General features: G+C 34.8%; 1 protein-coding gene across 2 annotated transcripts in view; it reads left to right on the top strand.

The window, feature by feature from the left end:
- Positions 1-12776, top strand: part of LOC140656696 (transcription initiation factor TFIID subunit 4-like) — a 150344-nt gene that overhangs the window by 37564 nt on the left and 100004 nt on the right. For both annotated transcript variants that reach the window (XM_072872722.1, XM_072872721.1), the window contains exons 9-10: positions 1954-2068; positions 9516-9685. In XM_072872722.1, coding sequence (XP_072728823.1) covers positions 1954-2068; positions 9516-9685 — 285 coding nt within the window. The remainder of the gene's footprint in view (positions 1-1953; positions 2069-9515; positions 9686-12776) is intronic.

The raw sequence follows: 12776 nt of genomic DNA, 5'->3' as shown, positions 1-12776 counted from the left end.
TATGTCTAACTGCTCAATCATGCACAGTTGTGATTTAAACCAGAAAACTTGTATGTCATCCCAAAAACTTACATTTACTTTGCCAGATCCATCTGAGTAGAATTACATGTACATGGGGTGAAAGAAAGTGAGACTTAATTTTCCCATATCCAGTGTAGACATACTGTTTTCCTGAGACCAAGAAGTTAACTATTCTGTTGCTGTACCTTTTTGTTTTGGGTTTTTTTTTTTTTGATCAAAAGTTATTATCTGTAGAAAACAAACCATTGATACTAGTTCTAAAGGAATATAATATTAATTCTGGAGGCGTGCCACTGTTACCTTAATTTTGCCATTGCAATGATTTTCAAGGTTAACACACTTTTAATCTCCTAGATGTTAAACGTAGAAAGCAGAGATCTGCTCATTTTTATTATTGTATTATTTCTTTCCTTCCAGTTCACTTAGTGGAAAGCCTTTCAATTAGTTCATCTGAAATAGATAAATGAATTGTCTGGTCCATGAACTAATGCTATCTGTGACATCTCATGGACCTTGAATATTCTGATGACAAAATATTTTTGTTCCCCAGGCTTGGAGCCTGAAGTCCTGAATCTTGTTGTGTATTTGCTAATCTTGAGAGTCCACACAACAATTTATTTATACAGACTGAAGAACTGAATGAACACTGTCAAATTAGTTTTGTTTTAAGATCATATGTTGAAGTTGATGAAGACTTCAAAATAAAACAAGTAATGCTGGACTTGTTCAAAGCTAACACTTTTGTTTTAGCAAAGAACTGTTCTTAAAAGGACTTGTTGGGATAGTTGTGTTTCAGGTTTTTATAATTCGTGAAAGTAGAATAATGTAACTCTACTAAGGTTCATGCCATGCCATTTATATGCAATTGAGCCATAGATGTGCAGGAATAACTTCCATGTACTTCTCAAAGTCTCAAACACTGTATGTATGTAATGCTCAATAAAATTGGGTGATACACAAGAAAAAGGTGAGATCTTTAAAGTCAAGTAGACATATGAATTAATTATTTTCACATGCCAAAACACAGGTGGGATTAAAGGAAACAAAATATAACCCAAGTAAACGTGTTTAAGCAGTAAAGGAGGGCTTACTTCAAACGTTTCATTTGTCAGTGCTTTTCCAGTTGCATACTGATACAATGTTTTTAATAATAATACTACAGGTCTGTTGATTTACTAATTAGCAACATAAATTTGTAATTATTTTTGGTTAGATTTTCCAAATGTCAGAGAGGAATTAATATCCATTTTTAAATTTACTGTCACAAGAAGCTGAATGGCCACTACACTTCAGCTCATTTAGAAAGCCCAGTTCTACTTCTAGATATAGACCTGTAAAGTCTAGATACAGATATGAATTACTTTTATATTATAATTTTCAAAGTAAGAAAGTAAAAGTCAACGTTTATGAGGGGGGTTATGTCAAATTTTACAACAGTATTTTTTCTTTTACAAACAATATAAAACATTTAAAATAATGTTTTCAACTCTGAAAATACATGTTTTTCACTGCGACAAAGAACAATGAGTATAGAAAAAAATGTAAAAGGCATAGTTAATACTCTGAGTGACTGACTTAAAGCATCTGTATTAAGAACATTTCAAATTCTGCTTCTTTATTCTGTGCAGATTATCTAGAAAAGTGGTTTACTGGCAATTGCAAAGACACTTATAGCCATTATGTGTATTATAACCAGTTATGGCCAACAGTTTTCAGTTTTGGAATCTTCAGTATTCTGTAAATATTGAACAAACTGTAATGTTAATAGAAATTTTGTATTTTAAATTGTTCTTCTTCAGCAGTGTAATCTTTAAAAATAATAACTTCCTTTGTTTGCAATTTACAGACAGTTAAATTTAGTTCCTGGACAGAAGGTTCTTTGATGTAAATTGCCTAAGACAGCTCATAATAACATTGCTTGGTGTTTTTCAGGCACAGTAGGGAAGGCACCAACAATACAAGCCAGCAAAAGTCCTGGGGGCTTTGGTGTTCAGGTCTCTGCAAATCAGAAAAACAAGCTGAATGACCCTGGAGGTGGTTCTTTCAGGTAAAAAAATAAAAAATAATAATAAAAAAAAAATGCAGGGGGGTGGTGGTGGTAGGATCTTAAATATAAAATAGAATTTAGAATTGGCTTAACACCAGAGGGCAGTGTTTTACAATAATTCCTGCATTTTCTTACTGTGATTGGATGACAATTTTCTTACTTAGTTCTATTTAAAAAAAAGGGAGGGGGTCATCACATGGCTTGAGGATTTTTCTCTACATGCACTTTTTAATGTTTAGTAAAGCCTTCAGTTCTGTGGCTTATAATAAAACTTCTGGTAAATGGAGTTATGTGTATGAAGTTTTAAAAAAAATACACAGTTGGTTTTATGTATCGGATTCTAATATTCAAATGGAACGTATCGTGCTGAGAAGGTGCTAATTGTGACAACAAGGCATCCTGTTGATAGGCTTCTGCAGCTAAGCTGCAGCTATCCCTTCATCAGCATAGAGAAAATACTGCATCGTTTTGGTAGTGGGTTTGGAGGGGGTTTTTTTGTGTGTGTGGAGGACTTGTTCTTGGTTTTAAAGAGAAGACATTGCTGTATCTATTCTTCACGTGCTTACTTAGGTAGCAGAGGTTGGGGCGTTCTGTGGGTCCCTGTAGTAATCAGGTGCTGCAAAGGTTCAACACTGTAGTATTGATGCATTGTGCTGCTATACCAGTTCTTTTGTACTTCAAACTTCTATTTTATATATATTCTGGATATTTTTACTCTTTGTAGTGAAAAGCTAATCTTATGTTTACTGCATTTTGCTTTTGCTACCATAATTTTATTTTTTTTCCACTGATGAAAGTACATTTTATTTGTGTTTAAACATTTTCTTTCTTTGTTAAATGATGAAATATTCCTAGATTTTCATTTTTGTCTTCTGGAATTCTTATGTTGCTCTGACATCATCAAACCAGTAATTAATTTTCAGGTTTATGCTTTTGCAGGTGAAGAGAATTTGTAGCTCTTTGAAATATCTCTCCTTTGAGGCATGTCAGTATTGCAACTAATAGTGGTAGTACTTAGTATTAATCTAGACGCAAAATCATTCAATTTTTTATTTTCCAATGCTTTTGCCTCCCACTGAGTATTTAAATGATTTAAAATGTCTGTTGGGTTCAATTGTACTGTCTTAATAAGTATTTTTTATGTTTGTAAGCAACATGAGCATTTATTCTTCGTTAGTATAGCTTTCAATTTTACATACACCAAAAGGGACAGCATGTTTTTAACTGGATGTTGTAAACTGTGCCAGGATTGATTCTTGCATTCACTTAGTTTATACATAGAATATATTAGGTTAGCTGGAATTGTTAATTTTCCCTTGGGGAGAAGCAAATGCTCAAGGCACTGATTGATAAATCAATAAATCTTTAGTGAGTTTGGTAAATAAGCTGTCAAGGGTGTATGTCATTTTTCCTCTAGAGAACAAATTTTAGTCAGAATGAATGTGTTTGTTTCCTTGCATTGTTTTCTCCTGCAAAAGAGTAAGACACAAAGCTGCATTTAAATAAGTCCATAAAATTGCAAGGATTTATTAAACAGCAGCAAAGATCAAGCTTTTTCTTGATATCTTAACAAAGAATTCCGTTGTTTGTGTATTTGCATTTCAACCCCTAACCTCTCCTGGGGACAAATAGATGTCTGACTATTAAGCCTAAAGGCACAGAGCTGGAAATCTGTATTAATCCTCTGAATGCTGACTAGTTTTCCTCAACATTCCCAGCATGTGTGAAGAATGTGTTTTTAGCCAGAAGGCAAACTGGCATCTAAAGCAAAGCAAGAATTTTGAAAAATAGTTGTGTTATGTATAAATTTATTTTGCCCTTAGTGTTTTATTATTGCATATTTGTTTCATTATTTTATATTCTGCTTTCTTTAAAATAACTTACTTGAGCTTTTCACTCTTGTGAGCAAAGTGTTGGTCACCAGAAATGGAAATGTGAACTTTTTTATTTTCAGTTTCTTCTATTCTGGATTGTGGGAAATACAGGAAGGAATTACATAAAAGATGTAGCAATTAGGAATTTTGCAAATTACCGCTTAACCTTTAATGTCAGCATTTATTAATGAACTGTAAGACTGCTTACATGAGTCCACTGGATATTATAGTAGCTGTTCTGTGATGCAGGGTTTTCAACCCAAGACTTCTGCAATGTAAAGTTGTATTCATCAAATTTTATGTCACCTTTTTTGGTATTAAAATTTCTTGTTGCTAAATTTTTCAGAGAGAACTACAGACAAATCCATTTAGTTGACTTTTCAACTATGTTAATACCTAAGGATGGAAATTTGAATTCCATTTTTTGTAATTTTTTTGTTTGTTTTACAGTAGAGATCCAAACTTACATTTGTATCATAATAGTCCAGCTAGAAGTTTCTGTAGTTGGGAGAGATGAAGCAGAAGGCCCACTGAAGTCTGCTAGGGGCCTGTGTATTTGGCTACAACTGCTGTGTACATCATCATCTAGTTTGGTAACCTCAGAGCTCCCACTAACATAATTACCACTGATGACAGTGAAAGTAGCAGGCTCTCAAAGTAATTATTGCCCATAGTTCAGATTGTGGCCAATATAAAGAACTAGTGGAAACATTCGTTGCCCTGATACTGAGTTAGAATAATTTCCGTTGGAAGGGACCGTGGGAGGTCAACTAGTCCAACTTCTGACTCAGAGCAGGTTTGGGTAGATCAGGGACTTGTCCAGTTCTGCGTATCTTAAAGGACGGAGATACATGTTTGTACTCTTGCATTATCCTACCACTTCCTAACTGTATTGAGTAAGGCTCAGTGGCATTGCATGTAAAATGAGGCAAGAAGTGGACAGAACCATTCCCTTAGTATGTGTGATGATGATATGTTTGCCATAGTGTACCAGCTAGCCAGATGCTCCTTCCTTTTCACAGCAACCTTTCTTTTTCTGAAACAGTATTGCAAAGTTATACGTAAGCTCTTGGAGCCTGGCAGTATCAGGTTTTATACAGACAATGTGATGGGTTTTTTTCAGAATCAGTTCTATGAAGTGACTGAGATCATTTGAAGCTTATCTTAGTATTTTATGCTGCTGACTGGCAACATTTTAAAGTAGAGTCTACCTGGAAATAAAAAATTTCTTTTCAGACCTCTTTTGCCTAGCCAAAAGAATCTGTTGCCTATTATTCTATTTTTATTTTTAAAAATAAAAGTTTAGTAACACAGTTCTGGCAAAATGCCTCAAAATGCATGATGTTACATCTAATAATGTGCAAAGCAGCCTGTCCTTTAAGGAGAGATAGAAAGCTAATGTAGGTGTTACATGGATAACTTCAGTGTTTTCATTTCAAAATGGTATATGATGTAAAACCTTAAGCTTTAAGTTTCTTTGTTTTTCCAAATAAATATTTCAAGCTATAAGGTGATTGTGTATTTTTTCCATATTTTTCAAAATAAGGAAAAATGCTGACCCCAAAGGTGGTATGTTCTGTTATCCCTTTTGCTTATTGGTGAGAAGATCCAACATAGACCAGGAATGAATTGTACAACAGAGCAGTATTAGGGAGAAATTTCAAATTAAAGCTTGAAAGTCAGAATAAACATTATAATAAATTTGTGTAAATAGAATTTATGCCATTATGAAATGTAATATAGTAATATAGTATGTAATTTCAAGTCACCGTTTATATCCAATGTATTGTTGTTGATCTCTGATCTTGTGATTTGTGGAATTTGAAGACTTACTCAGTCTCTTGCATACGTGTAGGCACTTTGCCGTAACAATATGAAATTTCACTTTTGAGAGACAGTGGAATCAATAGTATAATGTTGTCTCAGTTGCTTTATGTATTCTCATAGCTTATTTGGGAACAGTTCATTATTGCAGATTTGGACATCATTGGCTCAAATATTACAAAGTGCATGAGAAAGAAAAACAGTATGCAATCGTGCAGTTAAGATTTGTTCATAAAGAAAATGCTACCGGAGTTTTATAATGGCTTGTCTTAGTTTATACAACATTTGTGAAGCATGTTACAGACCACTCTGCAAATATTTTGGTTTTTCTTTCTTATTTTCAAATAAGATTTTTCTTTTTTTGTAATTGCATGAGTGTTTTTAATGAAGAGGAGAGGGAGAGGTGTTACAAGAGATTGAACATAGGAGGAAGAATTGAACTTTTAGGCTGCTTTAAGATGTAGCTTGCGTTTGGAAAAAGTTTGAGAACCCATGCTGTCGTCTTAAAAATAGCACGCATGTTGGAATGTTAGATTTATCCCATAAGAATTTATCAGAATTTAATTCAGTAAAAACCAGAATAATTACTGAAACAGTATAATTAGTATGAGCACAGTAATATATACCAAGAAACATAAAATCGTTAAATACTGTGCTGGGATGAAAATGGAAAGATAGACAGTAATCATCAATCTAGACGACCACTGGATGGCATCTTTGTTCCATGGAGTGACTTCTGAAAACTCACTCATCTGGACTTAAAAGTTGACTTCTATAGGAAATTGTTTGGGAAGAATGCCAGCCCTCTTTATGTGTAAACGTGTGTGTGTTTCAGTATCCAAACCCAAGCTCTTTTTCGTGATGAAGTTCCTCAAAGTCAGAAAGGATATATTGATAGAGTTTTTCCCATTAGACTGAAAAATTGTAGTCCCAACTATGATTAAAACATTTCATATCTATCTTCCATGTAACATTTAAAACCAAACCAAAACAAAACAAAAAACCAAACCCAAACCAGATGTACTCACAGATAGTAGATTGCCAATGTAAGATGGAAGGCAATTATTCTGTCCAGGAGTTACAGTGATGGTCTTTATAAGTGCTATTGCATTGATTTTGATAATTTCACTGGAATCCTGGTTTGTGCCCAAATTAATGGTCTGGTTTTATTTCAGACAATATTTTTTTATTTATAATGTGGTCGCAAATCTGTACTCTAAACAAAAATTGGAATAGCTAAAATGCTAAGCAGAAGGAAGGTAAAAGATTGTTTGTACTTTCTTCAGCTATTAAGTAAAAGTAGAGATAAGTATAAACTTCTCTTAAAAATTGTGTTCTTGAAGTCGAGTGCTATCTTGATTTTTGTATGGATGATTGCTTGAAGGAGATGAAAGTACCTCAATCCTGGCAACCCTATCTGGAAGTACGGGATTGAGACTGTATTACTTACTGCTAGCCAGATTGTGCATAACTGTGATAAATGCTTGCTAAAGCAAGTGAGATCATGGGGGCTGTATATAGAGAAAGCATATGAGTATCCTACTCAGTTAATATTTTATCAAGATCCTTTGAGTCCTTGTGCTCAGGTCCCCCCAGCAGGCAGCGGTACCCAGGCACTGCTGGACCCCACAGGGCAGCAGTGCTGCCTTCGCACCCACAGAGATGTGAGGGTCTACTGGGAATTAATATTGGGGTTTTTTTTCTTTTTTTTTAAACTGCACAAGCTGGTTAATGTTTTGTAGTATGGTCAGTTTTAGCTTTATTTTGAAATTGTGGGTGCAAGTCTGTTTTCCAGTAGCTTTCACTATCTTACATAGTTTTGAGTTTGTGTTATGATAACTACCTTTATATGAATTTGGTTTTGCCATGGTTTAAAAGGCCTGGTGGATTTGGGCCTTGTGAGTCCTGGGTAGATTACCTTGGGTGATGCTCATTCTATTTCAAGCGTTGAGGTTTTTAACCCCCTCAAAATCTTAGTTTTTCCCCTTTTTCAGTTTTAGTCGCTGTTTTTCATTTGTAGTTAGAGTCTTTTGAATTTGTCACTGAATATTTAAGTCACTGTTAGTTGTCCTGTGGCCAAATACATTTATCAGCTCTGATACTTGGGGGCAGTTTCACAACTGGTTGGACAAGGCCGAAGAGTAGTTTGGTCATCTATGCACTAAATGCATAGGAGCCCAGTTTCTTCATGGCAGCTCTCGTGACCCTCCTATGAGTATCACATACATACCATGTGAAATGTAAAAATGAAAATCCTTTAGACCCAGCATTAAAACCACCAAGGTAGGAGATCAATTTTGTGACACTATCCTCAGGAATTTCATTCTAAGAGAAGAAATCAAGTGCTTAGCACTTGTGGAAAATAATAAAAGCTCATTTGTGTAGCATTTTTCTGACAATCATTGTAAATTTTCCATTTTCTGCCTTAAGTGCTCAGTACATTTCTCCAGATTGATACGAACAAAAATCCCTTCTTAACTTCTTCCCACAAAAGAAAACAAACCCAATATTTAACAAACCATGGAAGTCTTCCACCAAAATTTGGCTGCTCTAGTGCAGATATCAAGGAGAGTATGGGAGGACAGGGAGGACCTAGATTATGGATTTCTAGATTTCTCTCCTTTTGTTCTCAGACCTCACTTGTAGCTTTTGGTTTTTACTGTAGGCGTTAAACTTGTTACAAATGACAGAAAGTATTCCAGGGTCCACAGGGTGACATCTATGTAATAAGTTTTTAAAAATCTTTTAAATTAAGCTTTTATTTGTTTGCTTTATGCAGTAGTAGGAGCCTGGACTATGTATGTGGATCTTTTCCATATACATACATATATATACATATATATATATATATATATATTCTCAAAGGTTGTGTAATTGCTCCTAGAATATGCTGAAAGACAGTGTTCATGTCAGTAATGGCTCCTAAACAGAATGTGCTAAAAACAGATGGTTGTTTCCACAGTTATGAGTCATACCTCATAGAGGTAGGAGGTAAAAGATGCTTGGGCGATTACAGGTATGGAAGCTCTAATTTGTTAGTCAGTACTTCCTCAAGCTGTTAGGAAGGGTATTGCAGGGCAAACAGTGGCCTGGGAAGTGCTGCTATCATCTTCTCAAATGCAGCTCATTTTTCTAAAACTAGTTGACATGTTCAACTGATTTTTGTGTGTTGCCAGAGAAAAATATCAGTGCATATTCAAACCACCCTTGGAACCCAAACTTACCTATGAACTCATCATGGTCAAAGAATCTTTCTTGACTATTGCTGAAAATGCTTTGGTGCCCATTTTGATAGGAACTTGTGAAACATTTCAGGATTCCAAACTCATGTTTTTGCTTGTAATGTCTGTGGGGTTTTTATTTATTTTATCATTTTACGCCTAGTTTTCAGCATAAAGAGAATAGCCAAATGCTCTGTCTTTAGTGGTGATCACTGCCTTTAGTTTCCTGACCATCCTGGTTTCATTGATATCACTGACTCTCAGATGAAGAAGAGACACCTCTGTCACACCTTCTGTTACAGACAAATTGTCCTGCTTCTAAAGTTTTCCTAATGTGATCAGAGAAATATTTAGTTATTTCTGAATCTAGAATATATTCTATGAAAATGGAGACCCTAGCGGTTGTGCCTCAGGTTGGCCCAGCCACCAGGCACGTTGCATGATGATTACTTTTGGAGAAGCAGGTAATATACAAAAAGAATATATCACATGCAGAATTATTTTTATTTGGGTTTTTTTTCATTATAGAGATGATGATGACATCAATGATGTTGCCTCTATGGCTGGCGTTAATCTTAATGAAGAAAGTGCCCGAATTATGGCTACCAACTCTGACTTGGTTGGAACCCAGATACAGTCCTGTAAAGATGAACCCTTTCTTGCTGCTATACCTCTACATAAACGCATACTTGAAATGGGTGAGAAACATGTCCTTTCCTTTTGACAGTGTTTCCTTTGAAGTTATGCGCTTCTGAGTAACAGAATATGCTTAGCACTTAAGACTGTTTTTTAAGCGTTTTATTACATAATCCTGTATTACTAAACTTTCAAGGTTTTTGTGATAAAAATAACTTAGTTATCTCAAGTTGGGAAAAAAATAGTATACTGGTACTTTTATACTTTATGCTTTCCCCATGTTTTTTATATCCAAGGATCTCAAAGCTCTTTGCAAACATGAATTATTTCTCACAATCCTCCTTCATGTTTTACACATGAGAAGATTGAAACAGAGAGGTAAAGTAAGTAGTACAGGTCACAGAGGACACCTGTGAATAACATTTAACAGAATGTTGAAGTTATCTGTCAAGATTTTCTTTCCCCTTACAAACCAGTTATTCAGTTCTTAACACCTGCATCTATTTAAGTTCATAGTGATTTTCTTACAGCATTTTTTAAAAAAGTTGTATTTATTTATCCTGGCAAAAAAGTATATTTATTTATTCTGCCATTTGAAAATAGAAGTTGAAAACTTTAGTAGAAAAAAAAACCTATTCAAAATTAGTAATGTTTTATGGTTAGTATGTATGCTCAGAATGTATTGTGTATGACATACTTCATTAATACACTATATATGCTCTCGTACCTAAATGTATCTCTGTCAACATAATTTTAGTAATAGTTTCAGAGCTATCAGGGTCTTAAGATACTAAGCTCAGATTGTTTAGGGGCATAAATCATGTATTTCTTTTAGAACTGTGCTTACATCACTAGTTAAATTTGTAAAATTTTTAGGGATCTAGTTCTCATAATTTTAAAGATAAGACCAAAATCTTGTTACAAATCGGTACAGTTAGGTTTTTAAGTCATGCAGTTACTTCTGAAATGTTGTTTGTGTTTATGTTCATGGAATTAATGGAAGCCTTTTTATATTGCAGTTGCAGGCAAAGTTCTTCATGGACTTGTTGTCAAGCTTCACTCTTGTATTTTAATTAGTGCCCTTTTAAGTTCTCATTCAGAGAAATGAAATATTTTGCATGCTATAGCTATCATGTTGCGATGATGTGATGGATGGCATTATGTGATGCAGTCTGGGAAAGCATATGTGCAACACTTTGTGAGATGGCTTACCACCACCTGAGATAGGAAGCCAGCAAGCTTTTAATGAAATTTGTTTGAGAATCTGTTGTGAGGGATGCTCACATAATAGTTTATACAGGTGTAAGAAAACAGAAGGGAAACAGACATAAAACTGTTAAAAAGAATGGGAAATCAGTAATGAATTCGCCATATAAGCCTTAATGAACTGTCTGGGTGTAACAATTGCTGCACAACATGAAGCTGTAATTACAAGTGCAGGACTTACAGGAATCTGTACATACTTTCAGAGCCACAGAACCCATCACACTATTCATCACTGCCTTTTGGGGTTTGCTCCTCTGAGGAACAAATCCCTATGGCTGTTTTTGAAGCTTTATTGGCTTTGATAATTGAAATGAAACTTTCAAAGCTTTTAAAAGCAGCTGCAGGGATTTACTTCTCAAAAGCAGTGAATCCAGAAGAGCGGCCACTCCTAGTGATCTCCTGCAGCCACTTTTAGAGCTTTATTTTGGCTTTACATGAAGCCTTTTATAGTTTTGAAAGTGGCTGTGGGGTTCACTAGTGGCTACTATCTGGGATCTATGGCTCTTGAGGAGAGAATTCCTTCAGCTGATTTTGAAGTTTTAGAAGCTTGGTTTTCACTGTGTGTGGCCAGATTTGTTGTTTGCATAGGACCACACACAAATTTAGTAGTTTGTGCTACTGGGCACTTAAAATAACGACATTGTAAGTTCACGACAAAACTCAGTCTTACCATATGTTGCTGTGCCTAGACACACCAGGACTAAGCAAAGGAGGCTGTGACCTTCTCAAGCACATTAGGAAAAAGAAAGTATGTTATGTGAGTCCTCATTCTTCTGTTTCCGTTATGGCTGTTGACAAATGAGATAAAATAGATTGTTTCTTCTTACTTTTACCTGAATATGACTTAAACAGACCTTATTTCCTACCTTTAAATCTATTCATATTTAATGATCGCTTTAGTTTTAGGGCACGTTTTTAATGTTTTAGTAAAAGAGAGATTTGTGGTATGTACAGTATTAGGAAACTGCTATTCTCTCCTTTCTCAGAAGCTAGATCTTTCAAGTTTTCTGTAATATTAATCTTCTTCTCTCTTTTTCTGAGCAAGAGCTCTGTCGAGCAACTCAGTAGTGTTCCCCAAAGGCTGTTTCAGAGATTGTGCTTCCATTCACCAGAGTCAGAATATAAACTGCTAAAGTGAGAGCAGATGCTATTCAGTCTTTGGCAGTAACCACCAGCCAAATGCCTCAAAGTTACAGTGAAATATATTGTACGTTCTTATCTCTACTGTAACTTGGCAGTGTTATCATCCAAAGTTTATTTTAAATCTAAATGACTAGTATTATTATTGATCCTTTTAAATGGAAGAAGTAACTGAAAGGTAATTCATGCAAAGATATTTATCTACTTCCCACATGCTTCCTTATCCAATTTTGTATCTAGTCATCTTTGGCTGGTAATCATTACTGTTTGTTCATGTAGGAAGACAGGGCTGTGACTGTTACAAATTCTTCTTTGATGCAAAATGAAGAGTGGGTATTTCTTAGCAGATAATGTGTTTCTTTTGCTATTCCGTTCAGGATCATAAAATTTTAAACCCTGATCTTTCTACATGACAGCACAGCACAATGAAACACATGCAAAGAGTTGTAAGGCTTTTGTTTCTCCTTTTGGGAAGTTGAGATGTAAGAGGTTGATGTTCTTCATGCATGTGCATGCTGATGTGCATACAAACTCTTAAAACTTTCTAGGTCTTTAACTTTATTACTAAAATGGGTAGTATTTCTTTAAAGGGCAAGATAAGCCAATTAGACCCTCACAAATAAATGATGCTGAAAAATCCTAGCTTTTTCATGTGGTTTTATGGGAAAGAAAAGAGAAAAATAACCTTAATAATTTGTAATTGTTTCACTTTTATTTATTCATAAGCTATTTCTTGGTGGGTAAGAA

Source organism: Ciconia boyciana, chromosome 9 (genome assembly GCF_034638445.1).
Source record: "Ciconia boyciana chromosome 9, ASM3463844v1, whole genome shotgun sequence".
Classification (NCBI taxonomy): Eukaryota; Metazoa; Chordata; class Aves; order Ciconiiformes; family Ciconiidae; genus Ciconia; species Ciconia boyciana.
Note: the sequence above shows the minus strand (reverse complement) of the source record. Positions and strands in the feature narration are given on the sequence as shown.